The sequence below is a fragment of the Phalacrocorax aristotelis genome, chromosome Z, assembly GCF_949628215.1.
Source record: "Phalacrocorax aristotelis chromosome Z, bGulAri2.1, whole genome shotgun sequence".
Taxonomy (NCBI): domain Eukaryota; kingdom Metazoa; phylum Chordata; class Aves; order Suliformes; family Phalacrocoracidae; genus Phalacrocorax; species Phalacrocorax aristotelis.
Genome location: NC_134311.1, coordinates 957,496 through 983,354, shown reverse-complemented (window position 1 = coordinate 983,354; position 25,859 = coordinate 957,496). Strand labels below are relative to the sequence as shown.

Sequence of the window (25,859 nt, the reverse complement as noted above, 5' to 3'; positions counted from 1 at the left end):
TTTAATGAACAACAATGTGCTTATTCTCCCAGAGCATGCAGAGGGCCCTCCTGAAGCAATTCTGAGAGACACTGAGTTAAGAGCCAGTGCTGAAGCAAGAAATGCCCCAGTCTGGATCTTTTTAAGTGCGAGTAGTAAAACAACATTAAGTATTTCTAAAATTATCTAAGAAAAAGCCCACCATCCCCCCAAATGCGATACAGTTTTATCCTTAGATTATATTTTAAAACTAAGATTCTGTTAAAATTCCGTGACTTGGTGATTTTTGTTTATCTTCCTGTCTTAGTTTCCATTAATTTGGTAGCCAACACCGTTGTGACAATGTGTGTATCCGTTCATATGGCTTCATTAATAATAGTGTATTACTGCATCCTGCAGGTGAATAATCCAATTTCTGGTTCAGAGTATCGCTCACTAGCTCTTGTGACTGCCAGCCGCCCATTTTAAGTACTGCCTAGTTTGATTATTATAATAAAAATAACCAAGCTCATAACCCCAGAGATCTTCCATCTTAAGATGGAGTCCTCTTTTACATAACATTGTTATCTGTTTAAAGCCCTCTTTAAAGAATACTGGTTCTGTTTGTAATTGCCCGTTTCCATTCCAGCTCTGCTGAGAAGGGCTTTGCATGCTGTCCCTTGGTGATACTGCAGACCAAGTGACACCAACCCTAGCTGAGCTCAGCAGCTCTGTGTGGCATGTGGCTGGCACCTAATCGCGTGTTTTCCTGGTGTTTTCTTATCAGCTTGCAGTTTGCAGCTGCAGACAGCTTTGGAACGTTCTGGAGTTTAAAACAACATGCAGAAATGGAAACAGTTAGATGTAGTATTTACAGCTAAGTACTAACCTTCTGCAGGACGTGTAACTGAAAAGAGGATTTTTGAGCCATCTACAAAAAAGGAGAGCTCTCCCACAGCAGCCAGTTCCTACATTATTGTAGTGCTGTCTTGTCCAGAGTGGGAACCTGAGAAGTGCAGTGACAGTACTGCTGCGCTGCTTCTAATATTTGAATATGACTGAATGAAAATGAAATTTCAGTGTGTGCCAAGCAAGGAGTTTCCAAAAGGAGGTAATCAAAGAGGACATTTTAAGAAGAAATAAGAATATGGAGTTTAAAACAAAGTACTGATGTCAGAACTCTTTACATGTCACATCTATATACGCCCAGTGAGGAGTTTTACCTGATGCTTAGAAGTATGGCTTTTCTAAATATTTTTCCATGCTTAGCTGAGGGAAGTTTCAAGTTAGGTAACCCATTCTGTGATCAAGTGGAAATACTGAGATCACTTGTCACCAAGACAACAACAAAATGAACATCTTTGACAATGAAAAGTAAGTTTGAAAATAAAATGCTTTATTTGCCTGATGCTGTGTGTTGAAAACCTTTTCCAGTAAAACAAAGCCACCATTTGATGCTGGAGAGGTATAATCTGGATACAAAGCTAGTGCTTTCTTGCAGTCTTTACCTCCATTTAGAAGAAACAAGAAGTGTTTAGCCTGTGATATTAAAGGGTTGGCCTGTTTGCACACACGCAGAATCTGAAGGCAGCAGATGAACTCTGTTACCCTACTCGGCATATACTGGCTTTCTCTCCAGATCACTTGCACTAATCATGAAAGGACATTAAATAGAAGTTGCCCTTGTATAGTAAAGGTTATAGAGCAGTAGTCATGCTACATACTTAAGTCGAAATAATTTCTTCTGCCGATAAATTGATCTGTGTGTATATAAAGGTTCTTCTTGTTCAGGTACCGTGCATGCTCTGTGACCAACTAGCAAACTCTTCCTTTGCTTCCAAACGAAGTATGCAGCCAAACAAAAAAAACTGTGAAAGAATTAAGCACAGTAGGAGATAGTAATAAATAAATGTGTAGTGCTTCTTACCATCAGCTGTGGGATAGTTATGAAAGTTTCCACATATCCGTAACTTCTTGCATGTAAGTAAGCATAAACTGAGGTGTGGGAAGTTTAAGAGTCAAATGGTACAAAAATTATTCAGAGTCAATTGTCACTCACTGCCTTCAATTGCCTTTTGTTCAAGCATAAAGCCGCTCCAGAGTCTTATGAGTGACTTAATAGTTACTAAAATAAAGGAAAACAAACATACCAGTGTTGCACTTCTGACTCGACATAGATTGCTGAAATCCAGAAATCTTAGACATCTAATCTAAAGGTGGTTTGGCAGATCAGTTAGTTTCTAGGTGGTATGAAGCCTTGTTCTACAGTGTGGTAAACATAATACTGATCTTATTCACAGATGGAGCTTGATAACAGTTGATTTAGTGTGACCAAATTCAAATGCAAGTAGGTTATCTCAAAAAACCCTGCCTAAAAAGCTGTTACTTTAAATTTGAGTAGTATGGTTAATCAGCTTTAGCTGCTACATAATATTCAGTGATCAAGTATTGCTAAGTTTCTTTTCTGCACCAAAATGGCAAAAATTTTATTTTAGTAATCAAAACAGAAGAAAACAGTAAGTGTGAGTCTGTGTTTTGAAAGTTGTCTTCCTCAGTGTGCTGCAATTGTCAGTAAATTTAGCAGCGCTTGGGGCTGTAAAAATGCTTCACGAGCTAACCAACTTTTCAATTTCTTGGTTCAAATCAGTCTCTCTAAAAAATTTGTCAGAAAATTTGTTTTTGTTTAATGAGAAAATGGATTTGTTTAGTTCCTGTGTGCTCCTGTAACATCTCTAAATGATGGTTGATGTTGCTCCTGGGTGTAGATTAATAATTTTTGCAAATACTTATTCTGTGTGGTGAAAAAAATCACAGAAGAATAACATTTCAGGGTTAGTTGTTTCCCCAGTAGTATCCTGCATCATCTTTTGAATAGAGTTTTGCAGAGAGGCATGGTCCTGTGTTACCAGTAGTCTTTGGGTTTTGTCTCTGATTTATTTGGAGTCGATATTCTGATCTGGAAAATAATCACCAACATAATCCTACTATTTGTTACTAGTTTTACTGTCATTTAGGAAGAGAGCATGTGTGGAGTTTGAAAGTTGTCAGATGGCAAATACCCTTCGGGAGCGCTCCTAAGATGGCACTTCAGGCCGGTATGTCCTGATGAGGCTCTCCTGATGGTTGAGTTTTGTGTGTAGTCCTCCACCCACTCATCTCTCCATGCACCAGCCCTTCCCAGGCAGCGGCTGTACCAAGAGTCTCAGTGCAGTTTCGTTTTGACACCCAGCAGACTGACCTGTTGAGGTTTGTCTATCCTCTCCACATGAATGTACTTTAGCTCTGTTTCAGTTTATTCTTCATGTTTCCTCTGGACTGTGAGTATATATTTGAACAGAGCAAATCCATTTGCAAGTCTTAGCTCTGAGGGGGAGTCAGCTTATCTCTAAAATTACTTTTCTTGTTATCTTTGTCAAGTTGTGGAAATTTAAACTATAATAATAGTAATAATTTTTACATATTTTGGGGTTATATTCACATGGAGTTTAAAAGCACATGGAGTTATTAAAAGCACAGGAAGCATCCCTAGAGTTACAGGGTTTTTTGTTGTTATCTTTGTTTGCTTTGTTTTTTTCTTTAAGATGAGAACCATGTATATTGAATTGAACCATAAAAGCAGGAGTTCAACAAACTGCCTATTCAACTGAATCTCTGTGCTTACATATTAAAACCTATTTAGTTTGGTTTGGTTTATGGCAACCAGGGCAAGATTGGGGGGTTTTGCTGAGTCAGGGCTGATGAGCTCAGTGGCGTCACGATAAAAATAGTAGTAAAGAATTTTAGATTTAATTAGAATTTAGCTGCAGAAGAAGTAACTGTCCTCCAAGGATTTTTTTTCACAGCCACGCAGTAGGTGGCATGGGCAGTAGGCTTTGTTCATGACATGCAGTGTTAGTGAATTTCTACAATGATAGTAGGGTTTAGAAATGAAAGTGGCGTGCCGGTAGTCACGTGTGGCAAAGTCATTAGACATTGCAATGTAAATTGTTTAGAAAATAAATCGTGCTGATCACTTCTACGAAGAAACATGAGCATGAGACAGCAGCGAGCCCAGGTGGCCAAGGAGGCCACCAGCACCCAGGCTTGTGTCAGCACTGGTGTGGCCAGCAGGAGCCGGGCAGGGATGGGGCCCCTGTGCTCGGCACTGGTGAGGCCCCACCTCGAATGCTGGGCTCAGGTTTGGGCCCCTCGGGACAAGAAGGCCCTTGAGGGGCTGGAGCGTGTCCAGAGAAGGGCAGCGGGGCTGGGGCAGGGTCTGGAGCACAAGTGTGCTGGGGGGCGGCTGAGGGGGCTGGGGGGGTTTAGCCTGGAGCAGAGGGGGCTGAGGGGAGCCCTTCTCGCTCTCTGCAGCTGCCTGAGAGGGGCTGGAGTGAGGGGGGGGCTGGTCTCTGCTCCCAAGTCACCAGTGACAGGATGAGAGGGAACGGCCTCAAGCTGCGTCAGGGGAGGTTTAGGTTGGATGTGAGGGAAAATGTCTTTACTGCAAGAGTGGTCAGGCCCTGGCACAGGCTGCCCAGAGAGGTGGGGGAGTCACCGTCCCTGAGGGTGTTCAGAAAACCTGGGGCTGTGGTTTAGGAGGCCTGGGGCTATTGTGTTGGCGGTTGTACTTGATGATCTTAGAGGCCTTTTCCAACCTTAACAATTCTATGATTCTGTGATTTTATGATTCATCACAGCAGGACAACATAGCAGTGTATGTTGTAGGAAAGTTTTATGTAAATATACCAGTGTCTGAATAATAAAAGGTACTAACTGGAAACTTAGATCCTGCTATTCATTTCACCAAGTTTTTAATATTAGACCTCCACAAAATTATGGAGAGCTTGAAATCTTGGAGGAAATATTGTTCTTTTGGTTGTGTGTGGTTTATTCTCTTTCTCTTAAAAATGTGTTTTTCTTAACAACTTAATAGCAGAACTATGTGTAAGAACAGTAATTACAAAAGAATAGCATATTTTCTGAACTACTTGGGATGGAAAATGACACAGAAGCACTCAAATTTCTAATTTTTAACTCAGCTATTATAGGTACGCTAATAATAACATTTATATAGAAAGGTAGTATCAGTTTTAAACAGGTTTTTTCCAGTTTTAAATCACCGCATATCTTAGCTGCTGTGCAGCTTTAGATTTCTATGTTTATATATATATTTTTTAATATCTGTATGTATTTGTACATATATATACAGACATATGCTGGCTCAGATTGTGTCTTGCAACTCCACTTGGCTTAATGGAAGATTAGTGGAATTGCTTTTACGCCACAGACCGCAGTATTGATTCTTTATCGCGAATGTATTTGGAAGTCTGAGCATTGCTCTGCCTGCAGTGTTACAAAGTGCGTTGCGAGGTGCCGGAATAGCCTCTCGGTGCCATCCTTAGCCTACCTTCTGCCTGCTGACAGCCCTTGTGTGTCTGAGGAGGTGAGGGTTGCATAGCCATTACCACAGGCCATCAAAGCAAGTGAGAGATTTAACCTGTAACAGATCCAGTGGCATTTTACACTTTAATGGAAAAACCCATTATTTTCACAGTAGTTCTCTGAAGAGCATTTGCTGCCTACCTCTTACAAACACTGTTAATTAAAGCTTAGTAACCATTTATGTAAAGAAGCAACCATTTGTAGTGAGGTAGATCAGGTTTTGCTTTGCATCACATAGCTGTATTGAAGTAACCCTATAAGTTAGTAATATTGAAACTGTAAAGTTGACGTTAGCTTTAAGTCTGAGAAGCAGTCCCAACCCATTCATATGTCAGGTGACTCAGGTGGCTCCTCAGGCCTCTATCCTAGACTGAGGACAGATATTACTCTGAAAATATTCATATAAACTGGCCCAAAGGCTGCCAGGGCTGGAAGGGCGTGGTTCATCTAGGTAGCCTCTGCCACAGAGCAGCTCTTGTCCCAGGAAGGAAGGTCTTAAGCACCTCTCAAATCAGAGTTTGTTGTTACAGGACAGGCCAGTTCCTTCTTCTTCTCTTGTTTTCTTGGCTCCCTGACCAGAGGGCAAAACATCAGGTGCTGACTTGCTTTTCCTGTCACTAAGTCCCTCATACATACATCTTCATTTTCTTTTTCCCTAAACTTGTCCTCACATCTTTCTTTATTCATCTGTACTGCAGTGTGATGGCCAAAACTGTCCTAGCACTTGACCTAGAGAAGCTCAAGCCAAAAAGACGGGAAGTTATTCTAGTATTTTATATTTATGTTGTCATGGTAACAGATTTTTTATCTCTGATTCTTTCTTTGGTTGTTTTGGCAAGAGTATCTCAGCCTGTGGCGTTGTAACCTTATGTATTTTTGTCAGTATCGCTGCCTGCCTAGCTTTTGGGTTTTTGTGCTGTTGCGTTTGGTCTCCTTCAGCCTACCACCAGCCTGTTGGAGATCCCTTCAGGAACTCCCTGAAATGCTCAGGCTGGAAGCTGGCTGAAAGCAAGCTTGCAACCCAGTGTTAACATTAACTTCCCCATTTCATTCAAGAAAAGGTCACCTCAAGTACTGTGAGAAGTTGCAGTGACAGCATGTCTTCCTCTGGAGGTTTGTTTGTTCTATCCACCAGGCTTATTTACTATGTTTGAGTGTATTCAGTGTTACATTGTCTTTACCTGCTTTATTCTTGACCAATCTGTTGATTCTTATTTATTCTCTTGTTATCATCTAAGTGTTTCTGTATTGGTTGCTTGGTAAATGTTTTCAGCATCTCTCTTTGGAGGTAGCTCATTGGCACCTTGTTATCTGGCTGCTCCTTTCTCAGGGTGGGCAATGTCCTCCTGCAGTCTAATGAATCTTGTCCATGAATTTCCAAAATTTATAGTTTTAATTGATGATAGCGTTTGTGTATAGAGCAGTTTCAATGATTTCCAGCTTCCTGTAACTGAGAGCTCTCATGGAGTTCTTCACCAGCTGTTTTCTTTTTTTCCAAACAGGCGTTTGCATCCAGTTCCCTGAAGAGTTAAAATGATATTCTCCTGTTGTTTGTCATATTTACTTTCTCTGTTTCCTTCCCTTGTTGCACATTCCCTTTTACTTCTGGATTTCTGGGTACACACAGTGAGACTAGACAACCCGGTTTGGGTAGGCTTTTTGCTTTTGTTTTACTAACCCACTTTTTCACTTTTGTGACAGTTTCGCTTGTGACTGTTGTGCTAGTTTGACTAAAGAGTTTCTAAGGGTATTCCTTCTCTTATTAAATTAGATCCCCAGTCCCTTCATCAGCCCTTCCTGGTAAGCCATCCTCTAACTCACGGCCAAGAGCATCTGAGGTCCGTTGATCAGTTCCTGTGCTTGTCTGTTGTGCCTGTCCTGGCTGCCAGGCAGGCTGGTGAGAGCAGAGGCTGTGACCCTGCAGCCATCATGCTGCCTGGCATCCGGCAGCTCTGCTAGCAGAGTCAGATAATTAACAGGTAGCGATCTTCACTTGATCAGTGTTAAGCTGTCAGCTCTGTCTTTTGAGGCCCTTCTGTGGTGGTCATGGGGGTCTTGTGCTGCCGGTGGGTTCATCTGCAGGGAGCATCTTTGCATGCGCCCTGCTGGTGAACTCCCTGTGGTCCTGGATGCTTCCCTGTAGCGTTTGCCTCATCTCCAAACACACAGAGGTGCTTTCTGAAACACTGTGCAGCAGCCATCCCCTGGGCCAGGACCTCCCTTGTTGCCCCTTTGCTCGCAGGGGACCTTCCCCACGGGTTGGGACCGGGGCTGGCATGGCATCCTCCAGCACCCGTACCTCTGTCTGGGCAGGACCTGTGGGGGTGCAGCCACACAGGAGCAGGCGTCAGCACCGATGACACTCATTTTTCCATCCGATGTCAGCACTGCCCTCCGGGGTATCCCTAACAACACAACAAAAACTTTGCTTTCTCTGTGGCACACCTGCCAGGCTTTCTTTGCCGAGCCACAACCTCTAGGGCAAGTGAAACTCTCCTCATTTTTGCTTTTCTGTTGGGCAGTGTAACCTTTTTGTGAGGGGGTGTTTGGCCAGGCCATGGCGGGGGTTTACCACCCCTGGGTGCAAGCAGGGTGTGGCCTCCCAGGCCGCAGCCACTGCAGCAGCTCTGTGTCAGGCGGATATTACGCCGGTTGCTAGGCAGCGTTTTAATATTTACCCCCGCACTTGACATGCATCTGTCTGTTGCTTCACCCCTTCTGCAGTCCGGCTGCTGGGCTGCAGTAAATGCAGCCGGGTAATGGCTGGGCACGGCTGGCTGCAGCGCACAGCCCTCGGAAGAGGAAAAGCAGAGCAACCCGCAGTAAAACGTTGTCCCCCAGAGTCGGGCTGGTATTGACTGTCTGCGTGATGGCTACCAGATGAGGGGGTTGGACCTTGGCAGCTTCTTGCCGCTCCGTGTGGTTGCAGACCCCGAACACTAAACGGCTGGGAAGGACAAGGACACCCTTCCTCCTTGAAGTGCTCTTTTCAGGGGGGGAGTGGAAATTGGAGGCCCTGAATAGCAGGGAATTCAGGCAAAGTGTGCTGTAAACGAAGTGAGGCACACTGTGCTCCCACGGGATCCAGAAGGTCATGGTGGTACGGCACTGCCGTGGTCTGTGGGAGGGTGCCCTCTGCTCTCCACCATCCTTCCCGATTCCCCCCTCCGGCCCCTTTAATCAACCCTGAGTATTTTTGAGGAGGGTGGCTTGGCATTCTCCATAGCTGCTGATAGCAGCTGTGCACTGAACTGTTTTCTATCCCCAAACTACTCTTCGTCCTCCCTGAGCATTTAAACTCCTCACCTCTAGTTACTGTCATCCAGCTGGATGGGGTAGAAGGAAGAAGCAGCTGGTTTTTTTGGAAGGTTTTCACTAATTTCTGCAGGTTGTAGTGGTGCTGCTGTGCTGGAACTTGGGAAGAAGTTATTCCATGTATTGTAAGAAAAAGGCTTGGTAAGAGTTTTCAGAAGGGGGGCGGGGGAGAAGGACTCAGATGAATGTGTTTTTATTAAATGGACAGGGACTAGGGTGACTAATACGAAGGTGTAGAACAGATACCTCCTTGTTAGTCATGCAGGAGAAATTCAGGTTAATTTCATGGAAAGAAAGAAAGAAAAGCAAGGGAAAAACTATTAAAGGGCAAATTAAGAAAAAATTGGTATTGCCTACAGATTGCTGCATGGTGGTAGTGGAAATATATAAAAGAGTCGCTTAAAAACTTTTACTGCCTGTCCTGCTGTAGGAGGGCCTATAAATTCCTGTGTGCATCTCCACCTGTACAAAAGTTCCCATCTAGTATGGAGTCAATCTATATGTCTATACACATATGGAAGCAGATAATATTTGCTTACATTTCTGTAGTGTGACAACTGCAAATTCTTTCTAGTAGATATATTTAGAGTAGCCAAAGCTCTTACCAAGGTATGCAGGATGCACAGGCGGGGAGAGCACACTGTCACTGCCATACCGTTACCTATTGACTTCTGTACAACTTCTGTCTTGTTGTTGAGAAATGCTTGTACTATGAAAAGTTCTGGAAATTAGAAACTTTTCCATCTGGAGGTAGGAAATCACCTAAGTATGGAATAGTAACATGGCTTCTGAGCTCAGTCAGTCAGTGCGTGTTTTCGTACAGCAAGTGGCACAGTAAACATGAAGAAAAAATCCAGAAGGTTGCTAACTTCTGCCGTTCATTTAAATGAAAACTGTGAATGTGTTGCTGTGATCAAGATGGCAAATACAGCGTTAAGCAGAGGAACGTGAAGCAGGAATAGAGAGGTAGCATTGCATCTGTATAAAGCATTAATGAGACACTTAGAGATGAATTTCTGCGCTTGGAAGTTTGATACAGTCACAGCAGAATTAAAAGGTGCTGTTCTCAGATTAACATCACGGAAGCTAGGAAGACAGACCGTGTCATGTGCAGCTTTTCCAAAAGGGTTGCAGGATTTGTGGAAACACTTGTGTGTGTGTTACATACAGATTAATTATTCCTTTTTATCTCAGCATATTTGAGTTTGCTAATTTAGTGCTAAAACTTTTGTGTGCCAAACTGGTAAACCCCAGCGTACAATTCCTTTAATAAAAAGGAAAAGGAATGTGGAAGAATCCTGCACAGTAAGTATATATGCTTCAGTATGAGAGCAGGATCTGAGTCTTTTTGATACTTGATATGAAATTTGCTTTCAGTACACATCAGAGAAAAAAAATGTTGTGGGAAGATTTATGGGCATCATGCAGTCAAACTCCTACGTACGTGTATTATAGAAATGCAGACAAGACAGGAGACCTAGAATGGTAGCTCTAATTCCCAGTAATAATGTATTCTTAACTTTTAGCTGGATATCTAGTGAAATCAGGTTGCTTATGCTTGCTTAATAGTAGTATGTGTAACAAAGGTGAAATTAATTAATTTACTTCTCTTCTCTCAGAAGCAGTCCCCCTCTGCAGATGCATCAAAACCAGAAATTACGAAGCCATCTGAAACAAAGGTATGAATTCCTGAGAAACTCAGGCTTGCAGTTAAGCACAAGTATATGAAGCAATGGAATTTCTTTTTCAATATTTTGATGCTGAGTAACTTTGCGTTATTTCTTCTCTGCAGCTTATTTTCCTTTTCAAAAAATAGCTGAAAAATACCATACCGAGTACTCGGAGGATTTTATGACAGAGATGCTAATTTTAATTTTAGCTCAGTCACGCTTTGTGACATGTATGCAGCTCATGCCAGTGTTATTAGAGGCTTATTTACCTAAGGGTAGTTTTTCAGAAATTCAAGGAATTCAGGACAAGTTTCACCTTTTAGTGTAGTTGCAGTTGTGCCTTCTCATTAATCTCATATCTTTGCCTGCCTGACGAGCTTCCTTGCCTTTGTCTTTTATGCTTGTTCTGTCTTGTGAGTAGAACTTCTTCAGTGTCAAAGCTGTGTCATCAATCATGTACTTGTTAGAAGTCATAATCCTCCCTTACGCCTCTGCTGCCTAACACACTTCACAGATATTATTTAAACAAATGATTAGTGATTCCCCTGTTCCTTCCTTTTCCATAATTGTAACAGTGAAACCAAAACACTTCTGAATATCAAAGTAGACCAGCAGGGCCTTGTGCAGTGGTAAAACTTAGGACTGTCTGCACCTTTTGTAGATAGGAACAAAGGAAGGCTTACAGCAGTGAGGTGGGAAGAGGCCCCTGGAAATCGTCTGGTCCTGCCCTCCAGCCCAGGCAGAGCCAGCTCTGCAGATAAATCAGACTGTTCAAGGTCTTGCCAGACAAGCTTTGAATACCTGCAAGTGCAGATTGCACAGCATCTCTGGGTAGCCCGTTCTGATGTTTGGTCACCTTCATTACGGTGATCTTTTTCCTTTGATCAGGCGGCAAGTTCCGTTGCAGCGACTTGGATCTGCCGCCTCGTGTCATTTTAGCATGGACCTCTGAGGAGAGCCTAGCTGCATCTTGAAGTTAGCCACTACATTCCCCTCACCCTTTTAAAACCCTTTTCCTCCACGTGCACATGTAAGACTCAGGCTGGGAGCAGTGAGCTGGACGACAATTAAACCATTTCCATTTGTGTGTGCTCGTTGTTACTCGTAAATGAAGGAATCTGCAAGTTTCCAGTTTCATCTTCCTCTTATGTTTGTGAGCAAACTCCTTTGTATCGTGTTCATTACTGATGCTGTTCTCCATACGGCTTAAGCCAGCCAGCGATCTGAGAATAGTTGTGGTCTTTCCCGGCTTGAAATTTGAAAGAACTGTAGAAGAATGTGGTAGATTTCTAGTCAGATCTTTAAAACTGGTGTTTGCAAGGTAAGACAAAGATCGAGTAGCAGAGGCATACTGTGCTTCAGCGCTGTGAGACTGGTAAACACAAATTCCTTTGAAACTGATAGAGTTAGAACTGTTGTGACTAAAACTGGTTGCTTTGGGGGAGTCAGGAAGGCTTCAAGACAAGAAGCTCCTAAACAAATTTACGATGACAACATTTGACCTTAGAAAAGCAGAGGTACAGAACCATAAAGATAAGGAACTGCAGAGCAAACACCAAACCAGAACAGACTATTCCTCAAGGACAGTATGCACACGATCTCAGAACCGAGACTGCATGAAAGCAAAAGTTAACTAGCAGACACAGTGAGGAAGGGTATATCCTTCATCCAGAGACCCCTGACAACCACCCGGAGACACCAACTGGCATGGGCAAAGGACATCTGCCTATGATAATGAGTTATCAGAAAACGAATGAATCTGTATATCTTTTCTTGGGGAGGGGGAACTAGCAAATGTACATGTAAAGCTTGTATAAGTTATGCATCTAACCCTGTGCCGGGTTAGATGCACCTTAGGAGGAGTGATCCTCTGTGGGTCCAGCACTGCAGAACAGAATACCTGCTTAATAGTCGTTCAGCCTATTGAGTCCTGATTTCGGCTTTTCACGGCATCAAAACAGTGTCCTGCATTTGCATGTGGGAGACAATTAATGGTTTCTTTTAATGTCTGTTGCATTCTTAATGCCTCCCTCCTGCTGGATTAAGCAAGTCATCTGCATTTTGACAGCAGAGTTCATCAAAAAGAATTAGGGTTGCTGAGTCCTTTCATTTCTGAATTTCTTAGAGATTAACAACTCTTTCCAAACTGCCTGCTACAATCACGTTTCATTTGTCTTTCTTAGAGCCGCTCTAGTGTGCAACTACCCTTACACGTGCCCTGGACCCCTCCGTAGCTTTCAGTTCTGTGTGTGAATCCTTTGTCTCAAATGACCCTCAGTATTATGCCCCTCTTCTGAGAAAGCTGTGAGTTACTGCAGCAGAGGAAGGAATGTGGAATTGTTGTTGTGCAGGCGAAGCCTCATCGCTTAGTTGGAGGGGTTGGAGGAGCTGGGTGGAGCTGGCACCCTGTGGCTTTTGCTGGAGGAATGGAGGAATCAGGGTGCCGCCACTGCCACCGGCAAAAACACACCCCGGTCAGCTCTCTTCCTTTTGCACGGCTTTGTGCAACTGCACTGGGAACTAGGGAACCAGTAAAAAATGTCATTTTTCCTTTCCAGGCTATTTTTCAGTTTCCCGAGTCAGTTTAAAATGTGGCCTCTCAGATTCGGCACAGTGCAGGTGGCAGCAGGCAGTGGAAGGGGAGGTGGAGCATCTTCTTCTCCATAGGAGTTCAGTGTACACTGTACACTGATGCTCTGGCTTCAGGCTGTGACCGCTCTCGGCTGGCTCTGTTTAAAGGATGACTGAATAGTTGCCTTTGAATGTATAGCCTCGAACTAAAATTGTTGGTTTGTCTCGCCTGGTAACAGTATTTTTTGAATTGGATTTGGACTTTGTTATTGCTAAAAGCGTCTCCAAATAGGTGTGTCTGTGTGTGTGAGCACGTTTGTTCATGATCATGTGTTTTAATGTGGCCGTAGCAGCTTCATGTGCGTCTAAGTCTTGAATCAAAGAACTGCCCCTAGGAGTCCAAATATTCTTCGCATTGTCATAGATAAATTTATAGGATGAGCAATTATGCACATTTTAAAAGATACACAGGGAAAATGACTAATGCACACCCTACACAAGAGATACGTGAAGTGATCAGTAAAACAGTGTTTACAACATTGAAACGAAAGACACGCGGTTGCTAATATCTGTTTTGGCAGGCTGAGAATTTGAACTTATGTTCCGTACAGTTCGTGGCAGGTGTTGACGGAAATGCAGGTAAAGATATTTTATTGTCCTGCAAAAAAGGTCTGTTTCCTTTTCTTCTGAAAAGCACGTAAGGAAAACCTGAATTTGTGCTCTAACAGCAGGTTACTTATAGTCCTCAGCAGGCAGCAGTCCCACAGCAGGGAAAGTCCAACTCTGTTTCTTGAACCTCATGCTGCACTTCTGTTACGTTTCTTTGCAGCCTTGCTGCCGAAGGACATCTCGTGTCTGACTGACTCTTTGCTTTAGACGTTGCGTAAAAACGTCCAACCTTCTTAGCGTAAAAACTGAAAATTTAGGACTACCTTTTCCACATAGTCTCATTTAGTGTACAGGTACACAAATGGATTTTGATTTGAGTTAACCATACGGTCGTCATGTAATGAGGATGTACAAGTGGGAGCCTATAAAGTGTGGCTGCACCTGCCACGTACTGTGTTTTAATCAGGTTGGGTGTCAAGAGAAAATCCAAAGAGGGGAATCTGAGAGGCTAAGTGATTTCTAATTTTTACCCCACTTTGGAGTTTGGGAAATTTTTGTCGTCCCTTTCAATATTTTACCTGGTGTGACTTACCTGTGCACAGTGTTGAGTTCTTTACTGTGGTCTGCAGCTCTGCCAAGCTTATGCCCGGGCATCTAGGTTTTTATAGATGTTCAGGGTTTCCCAGCCAAGCATCTGTGGTTCAGTGTGTGTGTGAATACTTGCATACCAAATGGTAAACAAATTCAGCAAATTTCTCTATGCGGCCGGCTAGAAAACAGAAACTGCGTGTATCTAAATGGTCGTTAACATTTGGCAGCTGAAATCAAACTACTAAAAGCAATGAAAACATTTAAATCACCGCCTAACAGATTTCTCTTTTGGTTGTTCGCTGACTTTTAATAGGCTACTGGGGAAAAAAACTGTTATTTATCTCGTAGTAACTTTAAAGACGCTCAGTGTATTAATAGGGTAGAGGGGCTGAGGAAGGCTTCTGTCTGTGGCCCCCTATTTCCCAGGTGGGGTTCAAAACTTCTCTGCTGCAGGTGGACAAGGTGCAACGAGGCACGATACTGGTGTCCCCCGGCAGCTCCAGGGGAAGCGTCGGGGTGCCAGCCCCAACGGGGAGGGCGCCCCGGCCTCAGGGTCTGCATCTCCCGCTGCGCTGCGTCCCCTGCTCACCCAGTGCTGTTCCTGGCAGATCAGATCACGCTCCCCTGGCTGCTCTGTGTGCTCCCCTGGCCATTCGGTGGCCCAGGCTTCTGAGGCTCATGCAGTGGGCAGCAGCCTTCTCTTTGGCATCTCTGTGTGACCTGCCAGTAGCCACATTGGCTCTTTTTGTCTTAATGGTAGCACAGCTGAAGTAGCAAGAGCAAGTAAAAATAGCACAGAAAATATGGGGAGGAGGCTGGCATTTTCATTTTGTCTTTCTTCTTACCAGATAATAGCTGTTCTGTAATTTTTCAGTGTTTGTTCTTACGGGTTTCTACTAGTAGCAGTTCACTGCTTACTGTACTTTGACTTGAGGTGAATCACGGGAATCAATTTTGTGGCACGGCTGCAGAAAATTTGCAGGTGTAAATCAAACTGTTCCTTACATTTTGCTTAGTATCTTCTTCCCCTCCCTTTTCGATCCTTCGTATGAGGAGTGTGTGTGCGCACGTGTGTGTTCACACACATCTGAGTGCTCTTAGATGGCTGGAGGGGAGGTCTGTGCCAGGATGTTGTAAGCTGCAAGATCAAAGCACTCTATACTAGTTACACAGCATGTGTGCTCAAGAGTATGAACCTGTCTGATATTCTCTGTATAAGCCGACCCCTTAGAAATAGCCAAGCATATTAATCTCTGTCTGAATATATTTCAGTCCGCACCAACCACCAAAGCAGAGTCTGGAAAAAACATGCAGTCAACCAAGGTAAATACTTCCTTTCCAGCTTTGGCAAGTTGTCGTACTTTGGTCTTTGACTAACTTTGAAAAAAGAGGCTAAGCTCTTTGCTGCTACTGTGCCACAGGAAACTGCTGTGTGATTAGGAACATACCTGTGTGCAAGAGAGCTGGGAGCTGACAGGTGTGGAAACGCAGTGTTGGGGGGAACAGTCAGGATCCATTATTGCCTCACAGCAGCTTAGGCCACGTTCCGATGGCCGCCTTTTAATCTGTCGTGTGCTTAGTTGAACCAGTGTAGGCCGTGTTCCATGGCTTTGAATGGCAGGAAGAGTAAATGGTCTCAGTTTTTTTATTTTATGACAGCCAACAGAGTCTCAAAATAAAGAGCTGCCTGAAGAGAGGCAAAAGGAACCCAGTGGTGTAAGTTGTATAATTTTTCTCTCTTTTGAATGAGGGCTTCTTGTGGTATTTTTCTTTCTCTTTCCTGTCTCGCTTTTCTGTCCCTCTTTCACCTTTTCGCTCGCTCCTTCGCCCTTGCTCTCTTGCTCGCTCTTTCTTTCTCTCGATCTTTCTTTCGCGCTCTTTCTTTCAAAAAGAAAAACAAACAACCGAAAACCAAACCAAAGCCAGCCCCTAGGTATTTCTGTATCTAATGATAATAGTTTATCTCTGCACAGGCAAAAAGCCAAACCTCACCTTCTGTGACAGCAACCTCTAAACCAAATCATGCAGGAGAATTAACTACAGCTGAAGCTCACCAGCCTCCGCAAGCAACCTCCAGAGAAACAGCAAAGGTATAGCAGAAGTAGCCATCCAATTGTTATTTTTTCTGTAATTGCAGGGGTTAGAAATCCACGTCAAGGGGGATTCTTGTGCTGAATGTTGTGAGACTGAGCTTCCAAAAACCACAATGTAGAAAAGCTCAAATGCTGTCTTTCGTTTCAAAGCATGTATGACAAACCTCCTTGTCCTGCTCTAAAATCTGGGACTTAGAAACTTCACTCTTCACCCACTAATTAAGTTAAACAACAGCCTGAATGTGCCACTTCCAGCTAACCCATGACAGCATTAACGGATAAGCATTAGCTGCAGATAGAGCTGCCCGGCCCCGTGGTCTTGGCAGTTTGTGCTGGCGGTTGGTGATCCCGATGTGCATCTACCTTTTGTTGTCCTCTTTGTACGTCTGTTTGCATTGTCCAACGCCCTCTGGGTGTCAGCCAAGCAAGCGACACTAAGGTGGTCGGAACTGTAGGCCTGTTCCCGTGTGTTCCGTGTTTGGGGCTCCTCTGTCACTCATACAAGCTTTTTGCGAGCGACTTGCAGCTACGTGGGTGTACCTGGTTCGTTCTTTGTCGGTCTCTTCCCTTGCACCTTCGCCGCTGAAGGTGAACAGAAGGGTCGGTCTGGCCGGTCAAGCAAACACTTTGTTTATATGAGCATTTCCGTCATGGAACCCCTTCACCTGTGGACTTTTAGGCATGTTGGTAGTAGCAGTGTTGGCTCCAAATGCAGCAGGTCAGCAGGTGATCCGTTGGCAGTAGGGCAGCCTGTAGACCCTGGCCGCAAGACTCTGAAAAACACTAGGAAGAGAAAGGTTGGGGGAAAAGTTGGGGAGGGGTCATTTTGGAGGGGCAAGTGGAGAAAGAGCTGGAGCAAGTGGGCAGTAGAGTCAGGATGCAGATCTTTTGGTCTTCTGGTCTGCTTGAGCCTGGGTGATGAGGCGGGAGTAACATGAAGGACTCCTGCAGCTCTACTACAACCCACTTTTTTTTGCAGTAAATGGGAACGTTAGTCATGCAGAAGTCTGCATGTTGTGTTGGTGTTGCTCCTGCACCTAACTCCCTGAAGCAGTGTTCCCCCTACCTGTTTGAGCAGCATTTGCTGCTGGTGTTAATGGTGTATGGGGAACTATTGCATGTGCATTAAAGCTTTCCAGAGAGACTTGGAAGGGGCCTCATAGTCCTTCTGCACTGCAGACTTCTGTTACTGGCAAAGCAAAAGAAAGAGGCAGAGTACTTAAAATTGCATCCTTTCTTTGTCGCAGCAAAATCACGCTGGAAACAACAGAGTGTGCCTCTGTCTGAAAATAATGTTGATAACGCACTACCCAGTTGTTGTTGGTAGTGTTTATACTAGCCAAGGACTTTTTTTAGCTTCCCATGCTCTGCCAGGTGCACAAGAAGCTGGGAGAGGAGGGGGCACAGCTAAGAGAGCAGATTCAAACTGGCCAAAGGGATATTCCATCTTATGCCCAGTATGTTAACTGGGGAGAGGTGGCCGGGGGAGGGCAGGCAGCAATCGTGGCTTGGGGACCAGCAGCATCGGTCAGGAAGTGGTGAGCGGCTGTATCGTTTGTGGTTTGGATTTTTGCTTTTCCTCTTCCCAAGGGTTCATATCTCTCTCTCTCTCTCTCTCTCATATTATTTTCTTTTTCATTATACTACTATTACTCTTGTTATTGTTATTACTGCTTTATTTAAACCTGCGAGTTTTCTTACTTTGGTCCTTCTGATTTTCTCCCCCATCCCATAGGGATGGGGGCAGTAAGCGAGCGGCTGCATGGTGCTTAGTTGCTGATTGCGTAAAAGTGAGAAAGCTCATGGGTTGAGATAAGGACAGTTGTGCTGGTTTTGGCTAGGATGGAGTGAATTCTCTCCACTGTAGCTGGTAAAGTGCCGGTGGCACACTGATGCTGTAGTTGCTGTTAAGTAGCGGCTCAGTGTCCCTAAGTAGCGCCTCTAGTAGTCGGGCACCTTTCCAGCTTCCCGTGCTCTGCCAGGTGGGCCGGAGGCTGGGAGCCCAGACTGCTGACCCCGACTGGCCAAAGAGATGTTAATTCCGTACCCTGTGACACCATGACCAGTACAAAACGGGGGCAGTTGGGCGTGGAGGGGTGCTTGTGGCTCGGGGGCTGGCGGCGGTGGGTTGGGAGGGGGTGAGCGGCTGCGTCACGAGCTGCCTGATTTGGTTGTTCATTCCGCCCTCCCCGGCCCGGGTTTCACCTCTCTCATTATTCTTCTCACTGCATTATTGTTGTCGTTGTTAGTGTTTTATTTTAAGTATTAAACTGGTCTTATATCAACCCACAAGCGTTACCCTTCTGATTCTCTCCCCCGTCCCGCCGGTGGGGGAGTGAGCAAGCAGCTGTGTGAGGCTGAGTTGCCAGCTAAACCACACAGTTTAATTGGGAAGCACACACAGGCGAAGCAAAACAGGGAGTTCACTGACTCCTTTCCACGGGCAGGCGGGTGTTCAGACATCTCCAGGAAGGCAGGGCTCCATCACGCCTATTGGTGACTTGGGAAGACAAACACCATCACTCCCAACATCCCCCTTTCCTCCTCCTTCCCCCACCTTCACCCCCCATCCCGTCGCTGGTGGCATGGGGTGAGGAGACGAAAAGGCCTTGGCTCTGTGCAAGCCCTGCTTAGCAGGGACAGAAACATCCTTGGGTTATCAGTGCTGTTCCCAACACAAATGCACAATGCAGCTCCACGCTAGATATGGTGAAGGAAATTAACTCTGCCCCAGCAAAAACCAGCACAGCATGCCAGAGCAGAACACCTCTGTTTCACTTTGTCTCCAGAATCTCTAACATTGGGTGTCTAATAAAGCCATCTCTTAATTGTTCTCTTATTCCTCCAGGCTAAGCCTGAGAAGATGTCCACAGCGGGCGCAGGCGCAGCGGGCACAAGCGCAGCGGGTGCAGGGGATGCAGGCGCAGGTGCATCTGGTACAAGTGTGGTTACTGCAGCTGGTCAGTCAAGCACTGAGGTTGGTAAACAGTCCCAGCAAATGGTTCCCTTGTAAAAATATCTCCAGAGAGTATTTCTCTCTCTAAAATGCTTCAGTTTCAGAAAAAACCAAAGTGGTAACTGCTGAAGTCTTGCTAAGTAGTAGTTACGTGTGGTGGTGAAGGACTATCTGAAAGAGTAGGTACTAAACTAGTGGTGTGTCATTTGTGTTGTGTCAAACAGGACTTATTTAGAATCACTTTTGCCACAACTAACATGAAATTCACTAATCTTCATCTTCAGTTATGTTTGCCCATGTATGCATGGGTATCAGCTGATAGATAAAGGGAAACGATCTTGTTACTGACATTGATGAACAAGTTTAAGGACAGTTCTCTCTGAAAAATTTGGCAAGTGCAGGGCCTACGGAAAGAAAGCTTTTGCTTTGGTTTTCAGGAGTTTTCTAATATTCACGAAATGATTCACTTTTTTTTTTTTTCTGTATACAGCATGACAACTTCTGTAATGGTCTGCTTATTTTCTAGCCCAGTATGGACGAGCTGGCACTGGATAGCCTCATAGATACCTTAGGTGGACCTGAAGATGATGCGCCTGCTAGCCCTGTTTACACTGGTCCGGAAGTTACGGTATTTTACATCTTTTTATTTTTTTTTTTTAGAAGATTGGTCTCTAAAATGTGTCTGTAGTTTCTCACTACTACACTGATCCAGTATTTGTCACTTTGATCTGTTAGGAGGTAAAACAGAATTTGCACAGTTGCATTTTAGTCTTGTTGTCAGTAATACAGAAATGATACCATCCCGTGTGTGTTGCAGCAGAGGACAGTAAGGTGTCGACAAACAAAGTTAGTTGTGTTTTGAGCTGACTGCCGGGCCGGGTCTCCACTGGATTCAGAAAAGCCAGCGATTGAGGTATAAGAGATCATAAACAACCTAGGCGATTTCATTTTTACTTGAGAAAGAGTAAAACATTGAGAATTTTGGGAAGAATGTATACTTTTTCTGATTTAGAATGGGAGAGTAACGTAAGAAGGATTAAGGTTACAAGCTCAATGGCTCAGTGCAGTACTCAGCCGTGATAAAAATTTTCACGTTTATAAATATCTGAAATTCAGTCTAGGTGCAGCAGTATGTTTTATGGCCGGAGACAGTGAAATGGCTTATGTTAATGCAGAAGGAGTCTGGCAATGGAGATGCAAAGTTTTGCTAGGTGGCATGCACTGTTGAAGCTATTCATGGTGCGTTTTCATGACAATAGGTTCTGAAAGGCACTATGTAGTCACAGTCTGGGACTGGCCCTCTGACCTAGCCAACCTTGTATTTTCCTTCCAGAAGTAACACTGTAGATAGTTCTACATTAGAGATTTATTTCAATAACCAAGAGTACAAAAACGTTAATGTGTGCATTCTGTCCACAGGAAGATATATCTTCAAGATACTTGGAAGAAATGGGTAAACGGGAAGGTAGTCTGCCTCCAGCATATGTTAAATTGTTGAAGGTTAGTGAGTTAAAGCAAAGAATGCTGTTGATGCATATTTTCTTTCATACTGTACATTTGTGCTTTACATTTACTACAAAATTAATTTTCGTTTTAGAGCAAAGGAGATGGCAAAGATGGAGTCCCACCAAAAGTAGATGAACGAGAAGAAGTAAGACTTTTTTTAATATATATTGGAAGGTGAAAGTAACCCAATTATCATTGGATTCCTAGGAAATATAAATGTTGCCTGTCTTCCAAAAATCCCAGGATGTGGGAGAGGGCTGTGGGGTGCCACGTGACATAGACGTGTATAAAACTAAATAGAATTTGGCACAGATGTGTTTAATAGAGAAGTAGGAATTTTCAGGAGACTGACTGAAGCCGAAGTCAGTCAAATAAATGCTCAATGCGATGTCTGGCGTAATAATAACAAACAGAAGAAATAGTAGCTGGGCATGCAGGAGTCTCTTGTGATGTCTTTAGCAAAGATTACTTGAATTTCTGTACTTGGCAAAAGAGTTCTCTAAGGCAGCCTAATCTTACTGTTTAGAAATTTAGAAATTTAACATAAAAATAAAAGGTTCCCTAGAAAATGAATCAACAGCGAGGAGAAATACCTTTGATTCTTCTGTGACAGCAGCATGTGCTTATGAGGTCATTGTGTGAGTCGGCATGGGGCACAGTCGGACTTTAAACCGTGCTTGACAGCGTTGGTAGTTGCACTTTACTGATCATAACCTAGTTTGCATTTTCTTGCTCAGAATCCCATGACAGATGCTGAGCTTGCAGAGGCCCTGTCATCTGACTTTACCTGCAGTGCTGCTCCTGCTGAAAAGAAGAGCCTGGCAGAGGTATTGGTATTTTTCTTGCCATCGCATGCCTTTATTGCAATGAAGTAATGCCGTCATTATCTTAATATTTTGCTTTAAAATGATCTTGATGATTTTCCTTTTCCTTCTTTTTATACAAATTTGCCCATAATTCCGTATCTCGTTTTGCCCTTACATAAAAGAAACCAAACAAGGAAGGAGAAATCATGCGAGCACAAGCAGCGAGTTCAGTCAAGACCTCCATTCCTCCTAAGGAGAAGAAAACAAAATCGAAAGAGGTATACTTAGTCGTTCTTTGACTAGCTAACTTGTAATTAAACTTTAAAGCACGTGTCATATTTTACGTGTGCCTGATTCTGTAAAGATGCTCATCGTCTGCATCTTCATTTGTAAATCGTCTTTATCACAGGAAGTGTAGGAATTACAAGAACTGCCGTTGCTCAGACTCTTACTGTCCCTCAAAGATCCAGCCTTAATGGGTCAGATGATTTTTCCTTCTGGATTCTCCTGCAGAGTAACTGTAGTTATTCTGAGTAGCAGGTGTTTGCTAAGCTGTGTGAGGTGTGTTTAAAGCTTGGCTGTGATGTCATTTTCTCATGCTTTACAAGCCTTTCTTTTTTCTTCTGTGGAGAGCAAGTGTGACCTTACGCTTTCTGGGTTTGCCATTTCAGAGCATATGGCAATTGTGGTTTTTTTCCTTGCCTTTTTCTTCTCCCCCTCCTTACGAGGAGATGGGCCTTGATTAGACCGTGCTAATTGTATCACGTAATTTGCTGTATCCTGCAACGTGATGTTAAGGAAATCGGGTAAAGCTGACCAGAAGCGACCGCTCTGGTGCCAGCTGTTTCCTTCACATACACAGCATAAAAGACACGTAAGGTAAAACCTCCATCAACCTAAAGAAATAATGAAATGATTTACATATTTTCTTAAATACAGGAGGTAGGAGATGATGCGGTGCAAGCTCTTCTTGATACTCTTGGTGGACCTGAACCTGAACTTGAAGAATATCTTAGCCCTGTTGTAGAGGTGTCAGAGGTATAACCTTACTCCTTTTTACAGCAGCTTTCAGACTCCTCCATGATATCCCGGGTCCTCTTTGTTAGATTCTGTACAAATGTGTAAAATAATAACAAAGCAGCTTCTGTATGAAAGGCCTAAGGAATGTCTGAGTCTTACGTGATTAAGAAAATTAAGAAATGAAGAAATGCTGAGTGGATACAGGTGGAATAGAATATAGCAAAGTGGTCTGCCAAATGGTAAGCATTTCATTTGGCTATACAAGCACACATACGTACACCTGTCCCTGTGTTAGCTATAGTTGCTCTGTTTTTCCCCCAGGCACTGGGTACAGTTTATAGCAAGCTCTTGCTTTGCATGTATTTGCCATTCCATTTCTTCAATTAACTTTTGGGGGTTTTAGTGCACGTAGTCCTTTTTCTATCCGACCCTGTTATTTTTCTGATTTGGGTCTTGCCTTTCGCTGTGTCTTCTATGACTTCCGTTTTCCTTCAGCAGTTAGATCTTAGCAGCGGCCTTGTGTTTGCATGTTAACTTGGACTTTTTAGTTTACTTTTGCAAACTCTGCCTATAACCCTCCTAATATCAGTTATTTTCCCCACCTTCCCTTACAGCTCAGAGCAAACAAAGGACAGGGAAGTGGCAGAAATCGTTCGTTGCCGAGAGAAGATGTTGGAGCTCAGTTTTGACAAAAAAGCATGTGTTGTACTGCAGATGCAGTCAGCCTGGGCCTTCAGATAACTTAGTGAATGCACTGCTTTATGAAGGAGGTCCAGAGGATTAAAAGCTGTGTTTCTGTAGGATGGTGGAAAAAGATACAAAATGATGGCTTGTATAGTTGCAGTGATGAAATCCAAGGAAACCTGTGGATTTTCTACACCCCAAAAATTCTAAAAGTTATGGCTCTGGATAGTGCCCGAATTTTTTTAGAATTTAAGATAAAAAGGCCATATTCACATATGGCATTGATTCTGAAGCCATGGTGATTTTACCACAGCAATTTGATAGCAATGACTTGAGGAATTTTAATACCTTTATATATGAAATAATTTTATCTGATGCTAGTACTTTGTCAAACAGTAGGCTGAAGACTCTTTGAGTGTCCTTTGAGTTTTTATTTTAATTTCCCTAAGTGATTTTTTGGGGGTTTTTTTGTTTGTTTGTTTTTAAGGCAAAAGCTAAAGAGAAAAAAGAAGAAAAGGCTGGAGAACGTGATGACACGGTACCTCCAGAATACAGGCTGTTACTGGAGTTGGTAAGTTTTTGGTATCTCCATTGCTTTGTAAATAGGGCACTGCATCTGACACTTTCTTTTGTCACAGAGAGGGAAAGGATGTCTGGAAAACAAGCAGAAGTGGTTATTTAACCAATGGCTTTCTCCGGTTGGTGATTTCTGTATCTCAGGTTTCCTGCCCTCCTTTTGTGGGCATGACTGGGTTTTCTAGGCACTCTGAGCAAAGATCGGATCTTCCAAAGTCACACTTTTCTTCTCCAAGAGTGGTGTTACTTGCTTCTGATCCTAAACCTCGGTGTTGTAAAATCCATCCCTTTACAGAAGTGCTCTTGGGTATGACGTTGTAATGTAACCTTGAAACGCTGTTGTAAGTGGTGTGAAAATCGCACCCGATTTTTCAGCTCGTCACTTCAAGTGACGGAGGATAAAGTTCAGAATTGACAGTCTTTGCGGTGGTTATTAGTATAACTGATGCTAACAAGGTTGCTCTATAAACTGGCCTTGCTGGAGCCTGATGTTAACGTTCTGATTTGAAAGGAGGAGTTTTATCGCTCGTTTTAGAGATCGCAGGGCTGCCTGACTTACAGACCCTGGATTTAACCCCGCGTTCGTTCAAGTGTAAAAGTTTGGGGGTTGCGCTCAGAGCTTGTTCTACTACTGGATGAATTCCTGCTGTTTAACTATGGAATTAATTCCTGCTGCATGGTGCCGATAGGGATGAACACTTTCTGGTCTCTTGGCCCATTTGTATTGGGTAGACATCACATTTGCCTTTTTTATCCACTTACCTCGCCATGTAAGAATTCCCTGTTTGGGGGAATTCCTGTTACTGTGTCCCTGATTTCATCTTGGGTGTATTATTTATTTTTGTATCATTTCGCTGGTGATTATGGAGTATGGCACCTCTTACAACAATGGCAAGATGTTAATAATGCTTACTTTACCTTTAGGATAAAGATGGAAAGCCCATGCTGCCAGAGCCTGAAGAAATACCTAAGGTTAGAAAGCTGACGGTATTGTAGGGGTGTGGATAGGTACCCTGTTTTCTCCCCGTCTCTCATCACTTCTCCCTGTGCCATTATGTAAATCTCTTGGTCTGCTTGAGGGTTCACTTCCTTGCACAAAACCTGCTGATCTGAAGTGTCAAGTGAACGCTGGCTTTACTGAAATTCACTGGCTGTGAATGAAGGGCTCACGGTAAGAAAAACATTTAGAGATTACAAAGATAGGAGAGAGGTTGCCTAACAGTTTGACTAAAGTCAAAGTTGACTCCTAGTTTGACTAAAGTCCAGTACAAAGCCGAAGAGGAGATGAGCTCAGAATCGTGGGGTCTTCTGCCAAAAGGATGAAGTGGTTAGTAGAAGAACAAGTATGCCTCTGCTCTTCCACTCCTATCAGTCAGAGGCACAAATACAATTGAATGCTGGTTCTGTAAGTGCATCACAGGGGTATCGAAGCGATACGTTGCCGTATTTTTGTCAGCACTAATTATAACTTGAAGAAGGCGGTTTTGAGCAGGATGGGTTCGCCAGTATTCCTGTGGTATCATCAGTAATTTAGATCTGTGAAACGAAAACCAGCAAAACAAAAAAGTTACGTCAATACCCGAAAAACCTTCAGTTACTTACAGTTGCCCCTTGATTCCTGGTGAACGCAAAGTTCGTCCTCCTTCATGATTTCAAAGAGGGCTCCATTATGCATACCCTTAAGCCCAGGCATTACTTTTAAGTACCTGGCAGTACTTCTGTGAAAAAGTTATTGCCTGAATGCTTTTTGATTTAGTGGAGGAATTCGGTCTTTACGAAAAGTACGGCCTTCTGTGATGAGACCTGTTATAAAGACTTCAGGGCAGGGGTCAAGAAAGGGAGGGAAGCGGGAGGGAAAATAGGAGACCTCCCCTGAGAGATGTCACTTTTCTTATTTTTATGAATTTGACCAAATGAGCCCTAACCAATTAAGCTCCACGTAGCAAGTGAATGGCAGTCACTGCTAGCAAACATTTAAACATTTAGGCGTAAGCAGTAGTTTGAAGGATGCCAGGTACATTAGTAATAGATCGCGGCAGTCTATAGATCACATGGTACTAGGTCACACAGTATCAACAGACTG

General features: G+C 43.6%; 1 protein-coding gene across 29 annotated transcripts in view; it reads left to right on the top strand.

Moving 5' to 3' along the window:
• Nucleotides 1-25,859, top strand: part of CAST (calpastatin) — a 70,433-nt gene that overhangs the window by 26,572 nt on the left and 18,002 nt on the right. For 7 of the 29 annotated variants that reach the window (XM_075079522.1, XM_075079495.1, XM_075079493.1 and 4 more), the window contains 13 exons: nt 10,314-10,373; nt 15,408-15,458; nt 15,795-15,851; nt 16,109-16,225; nt 19,077-19,205; nt 19,711-19,812; nt 20,604-20,684; nt 20,782-20,835; nt 21,428-21,517; nt 21,679-21,774; nt 22,436-22,534; nt 23,688-23,771; nt 24,701-24,748. In XM_075079522.1, coding sequence (XP_074935623.1) covers nt 10,314-10,373; nt 15,408-15,458; nt 15,795-15,851; nt 16,109-16,225; nt 19,077-19,205; nt 19,711-19,812; nt 20,604-20,684; nt 20,782-20,835; nt 21,428-21,517; nt 21,679-21,774; nt 22,436-22,534; nt 23,688-23,771; nt 24,701-24,748 — 1,068 coding nt within the window. The remainder of the gene's footprint in view (nt 1-10,313; nt 10,374-15,407; nt 15,459-15,794; nt 15,852-16,108; nt 16,226-19,076; nt 19,206-19,710; nt 19,813-20,603; nt 20,685-20,781; nt 20,836-21,427; nt 21,518-21,678; nt 21,775-22,435; nt 22,535-23,687; nt 23,772-24,700; nt 24,749-25,859) is intronic. The other 22 variants (XM_075079510.1, XM_075079508.1, XM_075079512.1 and 19 more) reach the window with 9 other exon arrangements.